The following is a 22,874-nucleotide window of genomic DNA, read 5'->3' on the forward strand; positions in this document are numbered from 1 at the left end:
AAAAAAACAACTATTGTATCCTCTCCATGGTAGACGAGGATATAAATAATAGTCTTGTGTTGTAACTAGAGCTTTTTTTGTTTATTTTTTTTATGTATGTAGTGCTTCGCACCACCCCAGCCCTTGATGCCAAAATTTCCCCTTTCTTATGTGTGCAGGGTTGCTGTTTTCGCTGTTTCCTATATGGACCACATTTTGCAATAAGGAACCACAATTTCTAGCTCATTTTAGAAACAACATTTATACCATTGGTTTCCCTTTGCAGAAAGATGCTTTATGAAAGAGCCAGAGATAGTGGCTCCTTATTGCAAAATTTAATCAATATTATGATTCACACGTAACTAAATTTCGCGGTTTCGCCACTAAAAATTCGATTTCAATAGCATAACTTCTGCCAATGTTATCAAGCGATAAAAATCAATGCCTTAGACCATACTTTCTCCGACTTAATCATAAGCTTATGATTCGGCAACATAGGTAATGGCGGTGAGGATCTTAAAAAACAATTCGGACGAGGAAAAAGCCAGGGAAGTTCAATTAAAAGCGAGCGCAAGTCGTCGAACATTTACAAGATGTTGAGCGCAGCGGTCCTGTGTATGTCCCTTTTTGGTCGTAAAATTGTTCTTGTGCTCCCTACCCTGGTCCGTAATGTTTATATTGATAGACTAGCATTCTGCCGACAATGTGTTAAAACAAAAGTCTACTGATCTCCAGCGGTTTCTTTAATTATTACACTGTGTTGAACCGTGTGTAGAATGAGTAAACGAACCCAGGAATTTTTAGATTCTTGAGGCCGGAGCTTGCCTCGGCTGTGTGCCGAAGACAATGGATAAAAAGTATGACTTTCGATGTCCAATAATCAGAGGGCCAACTTGAGACTTCACAATTTTGTCAAAAATCAGGACAAAAAAATAAATATTCTACACAGTATCATCGTCGCACGTTGGGATAAAATCCTCACTCGAACCGTCCATGTAGCTAGTGCACTCAATGGCATAGCGTGAAGTATCGCGCAAAACTGAAGGCTCTCTTTCTTAACGCTGTTAACCCGCTAAATTAATTCTAGAGGGTTAATTTTGTCAACTTTGGATCTGAGATTTTATGAGACATTAATCTTTTTTAATCCTCTATGGCATGAGTTAATTTTGGATCTGAGATTCTGAGGGACACTAAACTATTTTGTAGCTTGTGAAAAAATCATGGGGTACCAATTTTTTTTCTTTTTTTTTTCAAAATTTAAATTTTTGGGGACCAGTTAAAAAAAAGAAAAGTGACATGCCAACAAACTGGATTGCATTTTGCAAAAAGGAACCAGAAGGAATCCAACGGTGCTAAGATTGGGCATTTTCATCCTTTGCAATGAAATTACTGAAATCATGAAAACATATGAAATTTTCATGGTAATTTTTGTCTTAAATTTGCAGGTTTTAGCGAGTAAAATAGAAACTGTCAATAGATAATCAGGTTTTTCTTCCAAGACAAAATAAGTTGCACAATCTTTGCAACATTGCAATACTCCTGCTTCCTTTTTGCAAAATGCAATCCAACTCATCTATACCTTCAAAAGTTAAGAGCAGTTTAATTTTTCCATTGGCCTGAACAATAAACTGGATTTACCGCTTAGGTATTTCAAGTCTACAATAAGAACCCCTATCAAAAACTTGGTACGTCAAGCCGAAACGCAAAGCCACTCACCTGCTGAAAGCTCACCAACAACAGTGACGAAAGTTTGAGTCTCGGAAATCACGGCTAATACGTTCATCAATCTTTTCCTAATCAAACCGTGTTTCAAAAGCTCCGCCCCCTGGGGACGAACGGGGCTTTTCCTCTCCCGGGGCGCAGAGCGGGGGCTTTAAAAACTGAGACCTGTCACAGGGCGAAAAACTAACAGAGCATAATAGAATTGGAACAAGTCTCAATTACTTTACCCGGGAGCGAACTAATTTTGTTTAATCAGCGTTCGAGGAGCGAAAGCTGGAAAGCTAATCCGGGATACTCCACCATGAACTCGTCATCAAAGTTAAAGAGCCCCGCCGCAACTTTCCACCCTCCTCTCCTGACAAGAGCTTTTAAAAATGAGCTTTGTCTCGTATTAACCCCCCTGCTTCCACGGTTTCACTCGAAATTCCAGTTACGCTGTTCCTCCATCAAAGCAGCGCATTTCTCCCGTGTTTGAGATGCCTTTTTCTCCGTCCAGTCCTCGGTCCTTTCCTTACTTTTTTCCTGGCTTCATCAATCATCGCCTTGTCCTTACGTCCTTTGTCACCACTCGTTTTCATCGCTTCGCTTATAATGAGTATAAAGTTGTCTCTGAGATATTAATTCATGCCTTTTCCCCTTAACAAGTTCCTCGTGTTTTTCTCTTCTCCTTTCACCGGGCTTCCACGGGACCTTCGGATATTATAATACTTGAGAATTACCAGACGTTAAATACCTCGCTCCGTATCTTCTTCTTCTTTATTTTCGTGGTCCAAATGGGGTAGCTGCGGGCAAGGCGGAATGGAGTTTTATCATTTAATCTCTTAGAATAGCTAAAACCAATTAAACCTATATGCATGGGGTTTGCTCAATATTAATGTCGAGAGTGTCAAGACTATAGAGAAGCTGGTTGGGTTTATTTCTGTTCAGTCTTCCTTCATTTTGAGGCACAAAAAAGAGCACAAAACGAAAATTTGTTTTTTTCTTTCTTTAAAAAAAAAAATTTTAAAAAAAATAAAAAAAATCGTACGAAAGTGGGGAAGGGGGCAGCTTCCGTTAGGAGGAGAAAAGAAAACCAGGGGGAAAAGAGAAAAAGAAGAAAGTTGAAAAAAGAAGAAAGTAAGAAAGAAGAAAAAGAAGAAGAAAGACGAAGAACAAGATAAATGAGAAGAAAGAGAATCAGAGGGAAAAGGAGGACAACAAAGAGGAAGAAGGAAAAGAGGAAAATGAGTAGTCGTAGTATTAGTAAATTGAGTTTTAACAGGAGTCTGAGAGGAATGAGATAATCGAGGGGAGAAGGAGGGGGGAGGAAGCAAAAGATGACGATGACGATGATCAGTGGCGTGGCGTGATTTGCAATGTATCGATTGAAATGCCATTCAAACCTATGAAAAAAGGTCGATTATCAGAGTCATAATCAGTACCCATAAAAATCGATTCTTTCCCATAGCTTCAAATGGGATAGTAGCGATAGTCGATTACACGATTCGCCACTGATGATGATGAGGAGGCAGAAGCAGCAGGTGGAATATCAATAACAGTAGGTATACATTGCTTCTAAAATGATCTTAACATATTAGTTCCATAGGTTATCACCCCCTCTAATCTAACCTCTCACATCCTATTACCAAGGATATAATGTTTGGTCTCAGAATTAATATCAACATAGAGACTTATAAATATAATTGAGATTTTCGAAAACATTATCTTTTTTTCAATATAAAATTGTTTGTAAATTAAAATTCTAGTTGTCACTATTATCACTAAGAGAATGAATACTCGAGACTTTTCATCTACAGGACAATCGGTCTAAATCCGAACAAACGAATCGAGCCCGAAGAATCGGAAGTGGGCGAGGAGTACACTGAAAAAAAAAATCTCGGTGTATTTACTGAGAAAAGGGTACAATTACAAAGAATTCAGAGTTCTATTTGATCCCAGTTTTTTCTTGGTAAAATTACCTTTTATGGAATTGGTAATTTTACCGAAAAACCTGGGTAAAATTATTGAACTTCCTCGATAATTTTACTAGCCCTTGGTAAAAACGCCAATATTTTTTATCGACTGTGGTAGAATTACCGAGATAAAATGGCAAAGTTAGCGGGAATTGATTATCAATAAAAGCGGTATTCTTACCTGAAAAAACAGTGAAAATACCGGTTTTTAGGTAAGCTTACCAGTCTGTCTTGGTAAAATTACCAATAATTGGTAAAAAAATGAGATGGTAAAGGTACCAACGGACCTTGGTAAAAACGCCGAGAATTTTTTTTCAGTGTAGAAGCGGCAGCAGGGCGCGCATTTGTTGTAGCAAATAAGCGATGTGTTCAACATAACGTCAACGTCAGTTTACTTGCGTCTCGCACTTGTTCCTCGTCGCAAACTAACCCCTCAATAAAAAGTCGCGTGCTGGGCGCCGCCGTGTTTGTGCAAGACGGAAAGGGTTGATCAAAAGGGAACGCGGGAGAAAGCGAGGCACGTGATAACCCCGAGAGGAGAAACCACCCCCTCGGGCCACCCCCGGCCGTCGCCAGGGGCAGAACATTGTCGCGATGGGAAACGCTCCAGCTTAGGCAGCCTTCGCCACCTCAAAGACAATCTGGTGCTGCGCTCTGTGAGTCGAACCGAAGCTCGACTTGAGGTCAGAACAGAGAGTCAAAGATGATTTTTCCTCCGGTGGGGGAGGTTCTGAGGTGGGGGTGGGGGAGGGGCGAAAAGAATCGTTTTGTTAGCGAGTTTTGTTTCGAGGAAGCGCAGGTCGGGGGGCTGCGCGCGTCTGGCGAGTCGATATGTGAGCCGACGAAGACGGAGCATATTGGGGAGAGCCACCCCCTGGAAAAAGTGCGCGGGAAGATGAGGCGGTGTCTCTCTTTCGGGATAAAAGAAACTATATCTCGCGCGAACCGTATGCACATAGGTCCTTTTAGCACGAGTACGTTCTTTTTAACTTCTGTCCAGACGTTTTCCCCTGGAGGGGGCGCGATTCGGATCGGAATTGCGGAGCGGACCGAGCCCGCATCCTCGTTTTTATCCAAATTGCTGCTTTTCCCGCGGCGAACACGCTGTAACAAGCGCGCGCAGTTTTTCCCTTTTTTTCCCTCCCCCCAGCGCGCCCTTATTCGCCGCCCCCGCCTCTCGGCGCGCTCGCTGAATTAAAGCTCTCCGATCCCGATTCGTTTACGACTTTTAAACTTTCACCGCGGTGTTTCCTTTCCTTTCAAAGCGCCCAGTTTAGTCAAACGTCCAACTCTTTGCCCAAAAGGTCGGCCTTTTCCTCCCTCCTCGCGTTCTGTTGGCGCTTCTTGTTTTACTCTCTTTTCGGTTCCTTTGCCGGTAATGTTCGTCTCCTCTTTGGTTTCTATTTATTCCTCCATCACCCGAAATTTTAATCACTGCACGTAAAATGAGTCGGTTAAAGGTGATTTTCCGGTGCTCCGTCCCACTTCTATCCAGTGCTTCACATCGGAAATTTATTTAAATATGTATTGGCCAAATGACACTTATGCTTAGTTAAGTTTTTAGTTAAAAGGGAGCCATTGTACACAAAAAACCGTGTTGTATAGCAACGGTATCTCTACATTAGGGTCTGAAATAATGTACATTATTTGTGTATAGATGATTTGAATGTCCAACCAGAAGAAAATAAGTTTTTGGCATCACCAGATACTGCGTTCTCCTAAATCGAGAGGAACTATTCATGCTCCGAAGTGTAGATATTTTAGTGTGAACATTGAACAGTAGTTGTTATCACTTGAAAATGTGCGGAATCTTAATCTCTTCTTTGGGTCATTTTCGGCGGGTTTATTACCTAGAGAAAAGTTAAGTTTTCAGGTCCTTGGAAGTTGACCGGAACACTCGCCGGCTATGCAAATTTTACACTTCAGGCCGCCATCCAATGAGAACCAAAATTCCAAGGTAAGATGTTTAACTAATACTGTTTTGAGACGGTGGCGCTAGAGACGCTTAAGCCACTCTTGAGGAGCCGATATTATAGTTGTAAAGATATCAAACCGATGGAATAGCTGTTTTTAACGAGTGTTTATTGATCCATTATGTAATAGTGCCGCCCGATGGCATTAAACTAAATTTGATAAAAGAGGAATCATTCATCATTACTTACGCAGCATGTATTCGTTCAAAAATTGCAAATTGCACACCATGCATAAAGTCTTAAAAAAGAACTTTTGAGAATATAGAGAACAAGAGACTTCTGTAGAGACTGTTGAACTCCTGTGAAGATTTGAAGATTCTGTACCTGTAAAAAAAAATGTGGAAACAAAAAATATTTTGAAGGTTAATCTGTTGAAGTATTATCAAATTATGGTTTAATCCTAAAATATTAAGACGATGCCGAGAATTTTATTGAAACGGTGGCTTTCGTGATCCGGGATGGGTAACAGAAAAAACTAATGGATCGGAATCAATGTGCACGGTGGTTGCATACTCGTCTGTGTGAAGGAGAACTAAAGTCAGTTCTACTATAAAAGCAACATTCACAGAATTAGATCCTTCGCCTGCATGAGGATAATGAGTTAAAAGAGAAGGGATTTTGATATTGTAGGCTATGAGGTCAAAAGTGAGCATAAATAATTAAATTATTTTCGGTATCTTTTGCGAATTGAGACGAAATATTATGACGTTGGACTGTCTCCAATTTTCATTCTCACGATGACCTTTCAGGCTATCTTAATCCGTTGAACAAGGACCAAGAAACTAATTAGAAACCCTTAAGGATGAAGCTTCAATTTTAAGGTACTCCGACAAACTTCATTGGTTTGAGATTTCATTGAGAATACTTCGAATCCTACTTTGAAGGATTCAACGTATAGCCTGTTGAGGAGTTTTAGGGTATCTCGTTAAATTGCTACCTATACTGAAAGATGGCTCATCGGGCTAATCGGTGAAATATTTAGGTAGTATACTTTATGGCTATGAAATTATTGCAGTATATTTTCGCCTGATTGGATGCACGTTTTTTTTTTTAAAAAAAAAAACATGCGCACTTCTGAAAATGTCCGTTTCTTAAATATTTCAATATAATCCGGTATACTGATATTGAAAATTATGAAGTTTCTGTATCCAATCGAAAACGGGTAAAAATGGAAGTATTCCATTGTTTTTAGGAAACTTCCCATTCATTATCCAACCATCAATTTATATGATTGAGGTTAGTTAAACATGTGCTAATTTACCGTTTCTCTCATCTACTACAGCCTTCAATTTATAGACCAAATAGTGATTTAAGAAAACTGACAAATTATTAACTGCCTTCATAAGGGCGTTAAGAAATAAAACTGAAAGATGTGATTGTGTGATTCCGACATAAGGAGCTTTTTGTACTTTAAACTGTACTGGAAAGTTATATCTGAAACTTACTTATGAAGCTGATGAAACCTGTCATTTAAAATTAACTTTAAGTGCCCGTTCGGCTAAATTGCAGCTACATATCGATTATTACCAACTGGAAAATCATAGCCTGGAGACGGTGCACCACTTTTTTAATCTATAAAGCTCAGTCACCTAATTTGTTCTTAATACCTATAAAATTGATAAGATTATTTTTTATTTTTTTATCATTAAATAATCCACCAACATTGCTCGAATGCGTGACTCAACTTCCATTTATGCAATGAAAAATAGCACATCTTTTATCACCAGCTGGCAATAATGCTGTCAGTTATTTAATATATCCACATCAGCCCCGTAATATTTCATAAGGCTCGTCAGTGACGTAATCGTGTTCCGGCAGAATGGTAGTATTCCTTGCACTTTTTATCCTTTGCCTATTTCCGCAATTTCTTTCTTCCTCTTTTTTACTGGCACTTTCCACACCGACGAGTAACATGGTGCACTCCTCCAGTTCGAATTCCAAGTTTTTACTGTCCGTCCATATTTTCAGGAATTTTACTTGCATACTTACTCCCTCTTACACGAAAGCCATTCACAAATCTACCGTGCGTTCCGATCATATCGCCAAACATGATTTTTGACGAGACATAGTGAATGATCTAAAAACGAGCTAAAAGCCAAAATAATTCAGTGTATTCAACTACACGATGTTACACTGAATTATTTTTGGCTTTTAGCCCGTTTTTAGATCATTTACTTTGTCTTTAACGGCTCAGCCAGCCAAATTCGACATTAACATGTATTTTTGATGAGTGTGGATCGATTCTTTGTGTCCATCGATTTCGAAGCGAGTATTTTTGTTCTTGTCCTCGCCCTTTCTCAACTGTTTGATGAATGCAAGTATCTCTCTTGATTTTGCTCTCGTTTCATAAGCTTTATTTCCGGGAATGATTTATTGATTCCTCACATAACGATGGTGAAATTCCCAAACCACATATCGATGGTGAAACTAACAAACCACGTATCTCGTTTGCGGTGTTTAAAAATCTACGCTCACATTTTATTTTTTTGAAGTAGACCAAATCAATATAATTCCTTGAAATTTTCACAGAATTTTCTCCGCACGAAGAGGAAAAATCACAGAAATTTTCAAGACTGGACGTTAAGAAGTTTTTCATTTAAAAAATAAAGTATGACAGGAAGTCTGCGACGTCGCAAACCGAGATACGTGGTTTGGTAGTTTCACCGTCGATATCTCGCTTTGCGACGAAGTAGATTCCCTGACATATTGTACCTCTTAAATTAAAAACTATTCAGCGTCTTTTCTTGAAAATTTCTGTGATTTTTCTCCTCTGTGCGAGAAAAATACTGTAAAAACTTCAAGGAATGACGTTGATTTATTCTCCTTAAAAAAAAAGAAAGCGGGGGCGGAGCTTTTTAAACACCGCAAACGAGATACGTGATTCGGAAGTTTCACCTCCGATGAATAATTAGACTATACATTTTGCAATAAGGAACGAAAACGTCTAGCTCAGTTCAGATACAACGTATTTGTACCATTATAGTCTCCCTATGAACCTAAGTGTTCTTACAAAGGAGCCAAGAATTTTGGTTCCTAATCGCAGAGTGTACTGTGTACTCTATTTTCGCAATTGATTTCTCTATACAAATAGTTGCTTTAAAAATGAGCCTACAGCAGTTGTGACTTATCACGAATTGCAGTCCGATCATTTCTGTATGCGTACTTCATCCAAAAATTAACCAGTCATTAAAGCTTCCAGGCTTCAAAATTACCCCTTTCACATATCTTTTCTGAAGTCATTTTGTCTTAAAATTTAAGAACGTTTAGATGAAGCATTATTCAATTAGGGAACATTTTCGAAAATTGTTCTTCACTCAACCGACTCGAATACGTATAGGACAACTGAACTACATTTTCAGACTATAATTTTAGAAACTTAGTATGTGCAATTATTTCCCATGTATTTAGACGATTTTAAAGGTGAGTTGGAAATAATAGTTCCTAATTTCAAAACACAGTCCGACTGTGGACAACGAGCAAACATTCGCAGTGTTACCTTACCTCCTTGATGACTACTGTAGAAGAAGGTGTCAACTATTTCCTTCAATTCTGAGCGACGCAACCAGCCAAGCGGCCGGCTCTCTGCACATTGCAACGTGCAGCCATGCGTATTAGACTGCCGCGGGACAGGTAATGATCGGTCGGAGAGGTTAAAGTTACTTGTAAAGTTGATCTTCGCAGATTTTTATATTATAAACTAGAGGGCTCCGCCCCCTGGCCGCTCCGCGGCCCAACCCCCTCGTATATTCTGTCAATTCGTTATGAAAATATCACTTAATTTTTTTTAATTTACATTATTCGCGTAAATTGTATTAATATTAATACTGCTGAAGTTCTGTTAAGTGCTTATTCATTCAAAAGATCATCTTCAATTTAGCTAAAAACTTACTTCAATTAAGGTTGGAGTTTTAAAAAAAGGTGAATAATCAGTTTGAAACGGTTTATATGGGATAAAATAAAATGGATGGAAAGCAAATAGGATAGAATATAATATAATATAAACGAAATATAATAGGTTTGTCATTAATAAAACGGGATGTATTTATATTAACCTTGATAAAAGGCCACAGGTCGGTTTGATATTTAAATTAAAGAGTGGCGGTGATGCGTAACAATTTTTGGATTTGCTGCTGCAATTCCCGAGTAGTAGTGATCGCCATAAATTGCGATTTAATCGGAGAATATATCGCGATTTTATCGACGTCGCGATTTATTGCAATATTATCGGATAAAAAAATCGCGATTTTATCGACGGCGAATCATCGCAATATTATCGGGAGAAAAATCGAATCGGGAATTTTTTTTAATTTTGTTTTTTGAAGGTTAAAACTGAAAAACCAAGTGGTGAAAAATACTCAGCTGTTTTTCATCACATGATAATGAAGTAATGCAACTGATAATGAAAAATAAGTCGCAAAGATAGGAGAAAAGAATTGTAATGAAATACATACAATTATTAATGATCAAAAATTAAATTCATATAATTTCGAACAGTAGAGAAATAGGAAGATTCGTAATTTTTTGTATAAATGGGGAAATTTGGGGGAATTTGGAATCGATAAATGCGGTTATCGAAACGTGCGATTATCGATACATGCGATTTGTTGTGTTTGATTGTGTTTCATGGTGTGTTTGATGTGTTTGATTGTGTTTCATGATGTGTTTGTTGTGTTTGATGTGTTTGATTGTGTTTCATGATGTGTTTGTTGTGTTTGATGTGTTTGATTGTGTTTCATGATGTATTTGTTGTGTTTAATGTGTTTGATTGTGTTACATGATGTGTTTGTTGTGTTTGATGTGTTTTAGGTGTATCATGATGTGTATATTGCGTTTTACGTGTTTCATGATGTGTTTGATGTGTTTGCTATGTTTCATGATGCATTTGATGTGTTTTATCCCGGTTCCTTAACATAGTTACATCCACTATTATAAATGACTATACTGTATAGGTAAAATTACTGCATATTATCCCGGTCACTCTGAAGAAATCCGGTTTTATCCCAGTCATTACTGCTTTAGAAAAAAACGATGTATCGAAGATCCATACACAAAGATCGATATCCTTCCTGTTTTCCCGGTTTCTTAATATAGGTACATCCCGTTTTATCCATGACTATCCTGTATAGGTAAAATTCCTCCACTTTATCCCGGTCACTATGAAGAAATCCCGTTTATACCAGTCATTACTGCTTTAGAAAAAACGATGTATCGAAGATCGATACACAAAGATCGATATCCTTCCTGTTATACCAGTTTATTAATATAGGTACATCCCGTTTTATCGATGACTATCCTGTATAGGTAAAATTCCTCCCTTTTATCCCGGTTATTATGAAGGAATCCCGTTTTATCCCAGTCATTACTGCTTTAGAAAAAAACGATGTATCGAAGATCGATACACAATGATCGATATCCTTCCTGTTATCCCGGTTTATTAATATAGGTACATCCCGTTCATCCATGACTATCCTGTATAGGAGGTAAAATCCTCCCTTTTATCCCGGTTATTATGAAGAAATCCCGTTTTATCCCAGTCAATACTGCTTTAGAACAAACGATGTATCGAAGATTGATACACAAAGATCGATATCCTTCCTGTTATCCCGGTTTATTAATATAGGTACATCCCGTTCATCCATGACTATCCTGTATAGGTAAAATTCCTCCCTTTTATCCCGGTTATTATGAAGAAATCCCGTTTTATCCCAGTCAATACTGCTTTAGAACAAACGATGTATCGAATATCGATACACAATGATCGATATCCTTCCTGTTATCCCGGTTTATTAATATAGGTACATCCCGTTCATCCATGACTATCCTGTATAGGAGGTAAAATTACTCCCTTTTATCCCGGTTATTATGAAGAAATCCCGTTTTATCCCAGTCAATACTGCTTTAGAACAAACGATGTATCGAAGATCGATACACAAAGATCGATATCCTTCCTGTTATCCCGGTTTATTAATATAGGTACATCCCGTTCATCCATGACTCTCCCGTATAGGATGTAAAATTCCTCCCTTTTATCCCGGTTATTATGAAGAAATCCCGTTTTATCCCAGTCAATACTGCTTTAGAACAAACGATGTATCGAATATCGATACACAATGATCGATATCCTTCCTGTTATCCCGGTTTATTAATATAGGTACATCCCGTTTTTCTAGGACTATCCTGTATAGGTAATAATCCTCCCTTTTATCCTGGTTATTAGAAGAAATACATCCCATTTTTATACCTGTCTACCTATCAATAATTCCTTTACGGAAGAATACATTTAAATTTCCCGGGGATTTTCAATGACGTTTTCTGATTGGTTAATGAAAGACCAATGAGAATGCGAAATGACACGGACGTACACACAAAAAAGGCCTTATTTTTTTTTACTATAGTAAGAAAAGACTCCCAGTAGTTTTTAAAATCCAAAAGGAGACTGGATTAAAGTATTCGTTACTGTTAAAAGAAGGATTTCACTCAACAATACGAGACAATATTGCAAAATAATCCGGGATAAATCGGCTGAAAGGTGAATTGAAAATTAAATTTTTCAGTCAAAACCCTGAATTTTGATAATTCATGAAAGAGAAAAAACAAAGATATATAGTCGCTTTAACGCACGAGTCAGTTTAACGCATGATATGATTTTTTTTTAATCGTGCATACAAATCTAAAATATTGGAAAATTTTAGTATACGAGAGATATTTATTCTGCCAAGGTACCCGACCATTATGAAGAAAGCTATATGGTAATGCGTCTCGATAAAAATAATTATATTAATCAATAACACATAGAAACAATAATCCAGAACATTTGAAGCTATACAATATTCAACATTATAGAAATACAAATTCCGACCGAGTTACATTTCCGTACTGCCGTGCTCAGGAAAATCGCCGTGTAAACATTCGAGATTTGCCAAATTTCCTTCAAAACAATTTATGAATTTGAGGAGTGATATGAATATTTTCTTTTGAAATTTTCAGGTGTGGATCTAATAATGGAACAAATTCTCTGATAATTTGAGGGAAAATATTCACAAATTCCCTCATAAATTCAAATTTAATTGAAGGAAATTTGACAGCGTCTGAAAGCTCATTTTTTTAGCACGGCAGTGTAGTTATTAGTTATTTTTGGATTCTATTTTTTCTATTTCTAATTTTCTACTTTGTTGATTTGCTTTACCACATCGGCTGATAATATGTTCAAGGTTCCTTGGCGAGCTGTGAAAAGCCGAGGGAGTTGAAAGATGAAAAAAGCATGTACTTTTACCCTGACTCATGAATATCTATGCGATATTGAAGCCAAAATTGGCCGAAGAGGCTCCGTCCATAGCCCTCCCAGCTCGATGAACCATGCACAAACCGATCTGCAATTTGCATAGGAAGGGCTTGCCAATAATTTTGAAGCTTGCGCGATGACATACCGAGCCGGCTCGTTCCCTAATTAAATCCAAGTCGCGCCAGGTCGATTCTCGATCGACATGAAAATTTGGATTTTAAGAGGAGTCGCTTCTTCCACAACCATCGAGAACGGTCAACTTCCGGTGACTATCGTTCACCGTCAATCGTAAAGACCGGCCGCCGTCAGATCGTCGAGATTAGAATTTTTATCCATTTTCCTTTCCTCTTTCCCCCTTTAATATCCTCTTGAGATAGTCGTCTACAAGCGGATTTAATTAACGACCCGGGATTGACATGAAATGGACCCTCTTCAACGACCTCCTCTACACAAACGCCAAACTGCCCACTCCCTCCATCCGCGGGTCGATTATCGAATCACCGCGTCCCTATCATAGCACTGCTATTAATCGATTCATCGATGATTCAAATCGATCATTCGACCCGATACAATCAAATTAGAGAGGTGCATTGGATCTGACACCGGTTTTCCGGCCGGGTCCCTCAAAGCGCCGGCCGCGGATAGGTGATTCGGGAACACTTTACGGTAAAACAGCGACGAATGACACCCTGAATGAGATCCCCCCTCCCCCCAACCCCGCCTCCTCATAGAAAACGAGGCGTTTAGGACTCGTATTTGAATCCTTCCAGCCAATTTACATTTGATGACCGAATAAAAAAAAAAGAGATCAGACGCCAGCGGTACAGGGGCGCCTTCCTCGCCTCCGTGGCGCCTCTCTGTTTTTTTTTCTTCTTCGGTCGGGGTATCTTTTGTTTTGGTTTCAATTGGTGTTTTTTTATTTAGTTTTTTTTTTTTTGGGGGGGGGGGGGGGGCAGTTAAGGGTGGGCTGAGGTTGTCACCTGGAGTTACGGGGACTCATTACCCTTTTACGTAATTATAGGCCCCGCTCATTTATGCAGTTGATTGGGAGCGCCGTCACCAAATTGGACGTATTTATGCTAAAAGGAACTATGTGCATAGGGTTTGCGTGAGATGTAGTTCCTTTTAGCATGAGTACGTCCAATTGTGAAGAATGCACCAAATTTTTGACTGTGAGTAATCATTAATAGTAAATCAATAAACGAAGGTGAATGAGAAAAATTGGACCGCAGTAAGTAAAAACGAACCAAGCCGCATTAGTTGTTGCCAGATTTAATTGGGTTATTTAATTTTTTACATGAAAAATGTTGTGGGGATTTTTGTGCTTTCAGTGAAATCTCTGCTTAGCACGAAGCAAATTCCTTAAAGTTTTCAAAGGAATCCGCATGAGCGTTCTCTCTAGGAAAATTAAATTTCTCGGTTAAATTTGGCAATAGCTGATGTGGCTTCGTTCCTTTTTACTGAACGCGGTTCATTTATAATATGTCATTGAATTGTCACTCAACAATGATTGGATTGCAATTTGCGAGAAGGGACCAATAGCATTCCAATGTTGCTAGAATTGCACAACTTGCATTCTTTGCAATAAAATTACTTAAGCCATGCAACAAATTTAACTTGAAAAGATAATTTTCGTCTTAAATGTATTGCTCATTGCGAGTAAAGATCAATCTTGTTAAAATGATCAGTTTACATTTGCAAGGTAAAACAAACTGCATCATCTTAGCGACTTTGGAATGCTCTTGGTTCATTTTTGGAAAATGCAACCCAATTAAAATACCTTCGAATATCAGTTTGTCCAGTAATTTTCTTCACTTTTGAGAAAAATAAGAGAAAATGAAACTGGAAGAACACCAGGGAGAAGAGAGAAATCTGCGAGCAATAACGAAAGCAATAAAGCGAGACGGTGCGGTGGTTAAATCAATTCGAAGGTGTGAGGCGAAAACCGGAAACACGCCATAAATCTCAACGGAACGAGATACAAGATACGGAAAACCAGGGAGACGCAATCATTAACTAATAAACCGGGCGTAAGACACACGTTCATATTGGGGAAAAGTCGAGATCGGGCGGGCAAATCCGAAAAGGCCCAGACGTAGACCCGTTGATCTTGACAAATGTTCCAATAAAAAACTGTCGCTACTCTGACTGGCTTCGGCAGAGGGTCTATTGTTTATATTCCAGTTATTATTTTATACACATAAAGATGACTACTCTGGAAGAGTCCTCTTGAGGGGGAAGTTTTCGCCGTGGAGCGAGGGGAATAGCCTGAGATAAGGGTTCTTTCGTCCCCTCCTGAAAATCTGTTATTGATTCAGGCTCTCCAATATTGTATTCAAGTACACTCGGGGAGTGCTTGTACAGCCTTTGCTGACGCGTTAATGATATATGCCCCCAAAATGGGTCTTAAACGGGGAGGCGCCTCTGTCTTGCTTTCATCTTGATCAAATCTTTTAAATCTTTATCCTGGCAATGTTATAAGTGAGAATTGTCTTCGGGTAAGCTGATATTTCTTCAAATTTCGAGTTTTCTTTCTTTCAGCTATAGCAAAGAATGAAAAAAGTAAGAAGAGTTTTAGATGGACCATTCAACTAGAATCAGCCCAACAACATGAGATGTTGTCTAATTTTTTAAGTGACATTCTGGCATCAAATTGAAGAACTTGGTGCAGAATGGGCATTTCTTGGTTGCAGTGTATCAAACTCTCCGCCGACGCGCGACGTTTCAATCATTATGATTAAAGCAAATTTATGTGATTTGTTGTAACTTTTAATGAGTATCCTTTATGATTTTTCATACTGGAAACGAAAAATTCCAGAAAAATCACTCAATAGTCTCCTCTCTAAAATTAAAATTACCACAGGAGATTCGGAAACACTGCAACCAAGAAATGCCCTTTCTACAACTAAAACCTCAATTCCGCAGGTATAATCTTCAGTAATCTGAAAAATTCAGAGGAGGATTTAAGGCATTATGTTAATGTTTAGTTCTACGTAGGCAATGTGAAATGTTGTTAGGCTGAGTTTGGTGAAACTCATTCGGTTAAATTCTCATACAACCGGTCTAGAGAGGGTTAATATGGTTCTTGTTACTGAATTGAATATATTTTTTAAACTCAAATCTTGAATGGCTAATGCAATACTTTGCGTTATTGTAAGCACAGCCAGTACCCTCTGTACAACTCCTGTAATATAAGCCGTAGCTTTGCTACAAGTGTTTCGAATACTGAGTCGCACATATTGTATACCTGTCCAGTTGAAGGAAAACTCAAACACATGTTAAATTTTGCCAGTTTTCTAGTATGATTTTTTATGCATGTTAATAAAAAAGAAACTCTATGAATTAAGAATTTGTTCTTTTTTATTTATTTTTTTTTATGGAAATCATGATTTGCCAATGGAACGATTTACTCTTGTATCACCAAGAACCAGATTTTCGGTAAATCTCCTGCGTCGAGCAAAATATGTGATACAACTATATCAACTTCTGGGTCGCACAAATTGCATAGCTTTCTAGTTGAAGGAGAACTGAAATTCATGCAAATTTTCGCCAGGTTTTTTTTCTAAAGTTCTCGTTTGCGAATGAGCACGCACACACAAAGATCGAATAACGACAGTGTGAGGATGAGAAGGGAAGTATTGAAACGGAATAGGAAAAGGAATATTTAAACACTTAATTGATAATTACATTAAAATAGAATTTTCGGTAAATATCCTACCCTGAGCAAGGGACGTGATACAACTATATCAACTTCTGGGTGGCACGAATTGCATAGCTTTGCAGTTGAAGGAGAACTGAATTTCATGCAAATTTTTCGCCGGTTTTCTTTTGATAAGTTCTTGTTTGCAACTTTATAAAAACACGCAAAGATTGAATGACAACAGTGTGAGCTGTAAGGATGAGGAGGAAAGTATTAAAACAAAATAGGAAAAGGAATATAAACACTTAATTGATAATTAACATTGAGCCAGGATTTTCGGTAAATCTCCTGCCGTGAGCAGGGGACATGATACAACTATATCAACTTCTTGGACGCCCAAATTGCATACCTATCCAGTTGAAGGAGAATTGAAATTCATGCAAATTTTCGCCAGTTTTCTTTCGTTAAGTTATTGTTTGCGAATTAATACACACACGAAGATCGAATGTCAACAGTTTTTTGCTCATGGATAGTCTATATTTTACGGATTGCATCATCATTTGGTCATTTTTTGTCTCTTGTCGGCCAAGCACTGGCCTAAACATAGGTTCAAAGGCCGATTTTGGCGGGAAAAATGCAGATTTTGCGGGCCTGATGTGATCAAATGACGAAAAGATCTGCATTATTTGCCAAAATAGGCCTCCAAACCCATGTTTAGGCCAGTGCTTGGCCAAAATGAGACCAAAAATGACCGGATCATGATTTATTTCTAGAAATATATAGACCTTCAATGAGCAATATATTGAGAGTTCAGGAGAATTCAGCTAGGATGGGCCTAGGAACGGCCCTTATTCACACTCTTCCTTTTTTCTATGGTCAATATTTTTCTTCATCTTCATACTTCGTTTTCGCTCCAGTGTCGAATCTTAGGGAACATTATTTAAGGCACGAATGAGACATTTTAACGGAGCATTGAACGACACGTTAAAGATGCAGGGACATCATTGTGCAATTTAAAAGAGATTAAAGGAGGAAACTTCGGAAAAATAGTATTCACGCTATTCAATGTGGGTCGTATCGGGAGTCCTTTGTCCCAGACTCACCCGATGTTGATAAATCGATGCGGCCAACAATTCGTCGTCCTTTTGACATAAAGACATAACTGCGTTTCGCGATGAGCCCTGTCGTCCATTTGACCCAATACTTTCCCGGGCTCATCTCAATGTGTGGTTAAATCCCTTTGTCATGCCACGAATTGGCTGAAGTGCCTGCCGCCTCCTACGAAATCAGTATTAAAGCTAGGCCGACAGAGGTCGCTCGGCAGTTAAAGGGGCGTAACTACATTTTTAGATGAACCCGGAAGAGCATTCATTTATATGGACGGCAGGGTCCATCGCCAAGTGTAATTATGTCCTTTTGTCGGGAGGACGACGACTTTGTGCAAGCAAGCACCGAGACACGTGCCGAAGCGTCATAATAGCGGAGGCAGTCCCCGCCTATCAAAACACCCGAACACCAGAAGAGAATCAATTAAAAGGGGTGTAAGAAGGGATATCCAGGGCTCTTCGGGCAGTATTATTGTCCCCGAACTCACGTATTGTGACTGTATTTTATTGTTGAGGACATCTTGAGTCTAATTCAGAAACGTCTCGGGTGAAATAATGCCCGCGATTCGCGGATTCTGAGGGGAGTATTTAGATTATATACTGACGATTTATGCCTCGTCACCGAAAGATGCGGTGCGCTGCTCTGCCGTGGTATGGAAAAACGCCGTATGATGAGCATTCGAATGTTGCCAAATTTGAGAAAGTGTTCATTTTTAAAGGAAGTCATAAATATTTTGTCTTGAAATTTTCAGACTTTTCAAATCAAATTACGAACGAAATCCTCTGAAAAATTGGAAGAGGAACATTCACTAATTTTTATGAAAACCCGCGATTTGTTGATGAAAATTTGACAACGCCTGATGGGTCATACAACGTTCTTACTGAGCACGGTAGTGTTGGGTTAGAGTAAAACGCTGTATGAAAATTCGGATGTTGCCAAATTGTTTCCAATTAAAGTTGAATTTTCTGGAAAATCTGAAAATTGCTCTTCTTCAAATTTTGCTGGGAATTGTCTTTTCGATTCCATCTTATCTTTTTAAAAACTTCTGGGACAAATCATAAATACTCCAAATATAAATATTTTATCGGAGAAAATTTAACAGCGTTTCAATGCTTATACATGACGTATCTTTTCAGCACGACAAGAAGACACCAGCAGATGTCTTCAATTCTTCATTCTATTTTTCGCTATACTTCTTTTAAGAGAACTGTGTCTAAACTAAGAAAATGGCCTGCTTAGTTCAAATCTTTCTTCTGGCCGTGAGGTATCAGTCACAGTGTGTGATCAGATGAAAACTTATTTTATAAAATCAGGGGTGAGAAAGAGAAAAAAAGTGTAGTGAATTTCGCTACAAGAGTCCTGGATGCTTAGCACAATAAAACTTTAGAATGAGGGTTCTGACGCGCAACAAAGAAATACTCTCTCTGCACCCAACGCCTCAATTTTGCCGTGCTATGGAAAAACGCCGTATGAACATTAGAGAGTTGCCAAATTTCCTGCGATAAAACATGAATTTCTGAGGAAAGTTAAGCATACTTTTCCTTGAAATTTTCGGATATTTTAGATTAAATCGCCACCAAAATCGTTAAAAAAATTGAAGAAAAATATTCAAAATTTTCCTAGTAAAGTCGATTTTTAGCGCAGGAAATCTGGCAACGTCTAAAGACTCATACGGCGTTTTTCCTTAGCACGGAAAAATTCGCCGTGGGAGATTCGGCAACATTGAAATGTAGTTACGTTCTTTCGTATGGAAAACGAGGAATTGATCATTTTTTTTTTCAATCTGTGGCGGGGAAAATGCCGAAGCCAAGACGTTACGGCGCAATATCATCGTTATTAAAGCGCATTAAAACGCCATGACTCTCCCTTTCTCACCATCCTTTCCGAGGAGAGGGAATACAAGGGCGCGGTTCGTGGAGTCGCTCCACGAATTATTTTCCGCACAGGTATTATGCGTATTTCATACATTCCCTCCTCGCCCTTCAGCCCCTCTTCGGTCCCTCCACCCCATCGATGGCACCCCAATCATCGAGCTCGGGGTTCAAGGGTAGGAAACGCGCGGGAGGGGGGGGGGGGGGCTCAGGATTTAATTCTGATTTTGTGCGCCACGTTGAATCTTCAAGTACTCCATCGAAGCCACCCTTCTTAGGATGAGCCGGCAAAATCTTAAATCCGGCCAATGAACCACTTTTTATCACTTCCACAAGGAAACCGTAAATAAAAAATCAACTCTATAAATTAGGATTTACTTTTCTGTAATTAAAATCATGATTGCTAATGTAACGATCTACTATTGTGTAACCAAGGACCAGAATCTTCGTTAAATCTCCTGCCGTGAGCAGGGGACATGATACAACTATATCAACTTCTAGGTCGCCCAAATTGCATACCCGTCCAGTTGAAGGAGAACTGGAGTTCATGCAAATTTTCGCTAGTTTTCTTCTGTTAAGTTCTTGATTACGAATGCATACACACACAAAGATCGAATGTCAACAGTGTGAGCTGTGAGGATGAGGAGGAATATATTAAAACGAAATAGGAAAAGTAATATAAACACTTAATTGACAATTAACATTGAGCCAGGATTTTCGGTAAATCTCCTGCCATTGAGCAGGGGACATGATACAACTATATCAACTTCTAGGTCGCCCAAATTGCATACCTGTCCAGTTGAAGGAGAACTGAAATTCATGCAAATTTTCGCCAGTTTTCTCTTAAGTTCTTGTTTTCGAGTTAATACACACACGGAGATCAAATAACAGCAGTGCATGGATGAGGAGGAAAGTATTAAAACGGATTTGGAAAAGGAATATAAACACTATTAATTTCACACTAATTGTTTTGAATGTTTGCTCATTTGCGGCAAAGAAATGTCATCCTCAGAAAAAAACAAACTGAAAGACAAAGCTTTTTTTTTACTTCTTGGGATGTTTCGATGTCCTGAAATTGAAGAATTTATAATTTTAATAAGCAATCGTATATATCGAGAGAGCAATAAAGAAGGACTTAAGCAAATTCAAAATTTAGTTGGAGTACATTAAAATAATTTGATAGCATTATTCTATTATTTCTTTGAAAAAATTTTAGATGAAACATAGCAACTTTTTTTCCTTTTTTTGCAATTGATATCATCAATCCCTTTTTAATACATGTTATATACTATATATTATACTATACATTATATACATACATACACATTACATATATATACATTATACATACTATATATTATGTTTTTATACATATTAATACATGTTGTATTTATATATAGCGGACAGATAATAAAGATCGTTACTTTCGGCATTTGTAACTGGGAATGAGAGGAAAAACTTGGAAAAATTAGTAGGATGATATCAGATTCGTTGATATATACGACTGCGAGATTTTCCCTACACTTTAGGGCAGAAAATACTGCAGATGCAATCCTTTGCTTTTTCTGTCAGCATTTGAATTGAAAAGAAGCTATTATACGTTATGAAAATGCTGAAATTTAAATTTAATCACTGATATTGATATCACACTACGATTTTTAGTATTGAAAAAATGATTTTAAATCAGAAGATCCGAGCGCACGTTTTAACAGGCTTCACTCCTCTTTTTTCAAAAAGAAAAAAGAAAAAGAAAAAAGTAATAACATTTTAATTATCAAATTGCGTCAAAATATGGAAAAGGTGAAAATTAGCTTTAAATAATTTAAATTTAAACTTTGATGAATTCAGGAATCAATATCGAAAGTTCCAATCAATGGAAAGTAAATTGTTTCAAGTGATTATCCGTCACTGGGTAACATTTTTAATCAAACATATTGTAATTTTAATCGTAATTTTTACTCAGTGAAAATTATATTTAAGGTAGATTTTCAGCTTTTACGCATTGTGTTCTGGGCACGAACGATACATCTCAAATTTTAACCTTTAGGTAAATTAATTGAAGAGAATCTAAAAATCAGCATGTAGATTAATCATTGTGGAATGTTCATGCCGCAAAAATAATTCTCCAAAATATTAAAACAAAATCAAAAGTATACTGTTTCCAAATAGCTATTCGACAGCCATACATTGAAATCGCTTGAGAAGTGGAAACAGTACATTTGACTTTATTTTAAGATTTTGGATGATGATTTTCGGCACAACCACTCCGCAATGATTTATTTACGGTGTGGATTTTAAATTTTCCAAAAATAATTCTCTTAAAGGTTAAAATTTGTGATATATCGATCATACCCAGAATGCATTGCGCAAAAGCTGAAGATCCACCTTAAACTCCGTCAGTTAGATTATAGGATTTCAAAGCTCTTGCGCCAACGTTTTATCCGTCACATGGGTATCACACAGGGATTAAAAGTGAAGAAATTCCGCCAAAGTTAATGAAAAAGCGTCGCGTTGCAAGCCGCTAGCTCTTTATATTACGAGTGTGTACGCGGAGGCGTGTGCGAGATCGCGATAAAAAAACAGCCGACCGACGAGGAAGCCGCCGAGCCGAAATTTCGGATAATCTCAAGCGTCGATTATCGAGAAACCCCCGAACGACGGCGAAGTACAAAGGGCGACAAAGGGTTGAGACGAGCGAAAACCGGGAGCAGGGAAAGAGAAAGACTGCGTACGAAAGTAAAGAGTTTACAAGGGGAAAAATAAGTAAAACACGAAAATATATTAGTCGAAAATAGCGGATATATTTCCATGAATAAAAGGCACCGAGGAACATGGGGCGACAAAGGGAGCAAGTGGAAACAAATTCCACGACAACTGCGGAGCGGCGCGGCGACGAGACGCGGCCACGATGGAAGTTCCGGCCGAGAATGACTCCGATTGGCCGGCGCGGCTCCGCCCACCGGCCAATCCCGTCGCTCCGCGCCCGAAGGGGACGTTCGCTCGCGTGTCGAGAGGGGAGGTGACTTGGAGACCCGCGGCGAGGCGCCCCGTCCCCATTCGATGAGCGGCACCGGCTCCTTCCCCTCCGCTGAGTCCTGAGATGGAGTGGGGATCCCTTCCTAAAGTCTCGTCTTCCACTCGGGCAGTGGGCAACCAGATCGGGAATAAACGATGGGCAATCGGGATGCTGCACACCTTTTCGTCCTCTCCACGTTAGGTGCCTACACGCTGATGTACTCGTCGATCGAGTTACACTCATGACTCATCAGATGGCGCTGAGTTGAATTTTTTTCACGGTGTAAAGGGAACCTCGCACTGGAAAAATTGATCTTGGATCCAGAGTCCAAA

The 22,874-nt window shown here is 38.6% G+C and overlaps 1 protein-coding gene across 1 annotated transcript in view; it reads left to right on the top strand.

Moving 5' to 3' along the window:
• The first annotated feature begins 4,910 nt into the window (after nt 1-4,910).
• Nucleotides 4,911-22,874, top strand: part of mirr (iroquois-class homeodomain protein mirror) — a 96,100-nt gene continuing 78,136 nt past the window's right edge. The window contains exon 1 of the mRNA XM_072296112.1: nt 4,911-5,610. Coding sequence (XP_072152213.1) covers nt 5,560-5,610 — 51 coding nt within the window. The 5' untranslated portion in view covers nt 4,911-5,559. The remainder of the gene's footprint in view (nt 5,611-22,874) is intronic.

The sequence above is a fragment of the Bemisia tabaci genome, chromosome 2 (genome assembly GCF_918797505.1).
Source record: "Bemisia tabaci chromosome 2, PGI_BMITA_v3".
Lineage (NCBI taxonomy): Eukaryota > Metazoa > Arthropoda > Insecta > Hemiptera > Aleyrodidae > Bemisia > Bemisia tabaci.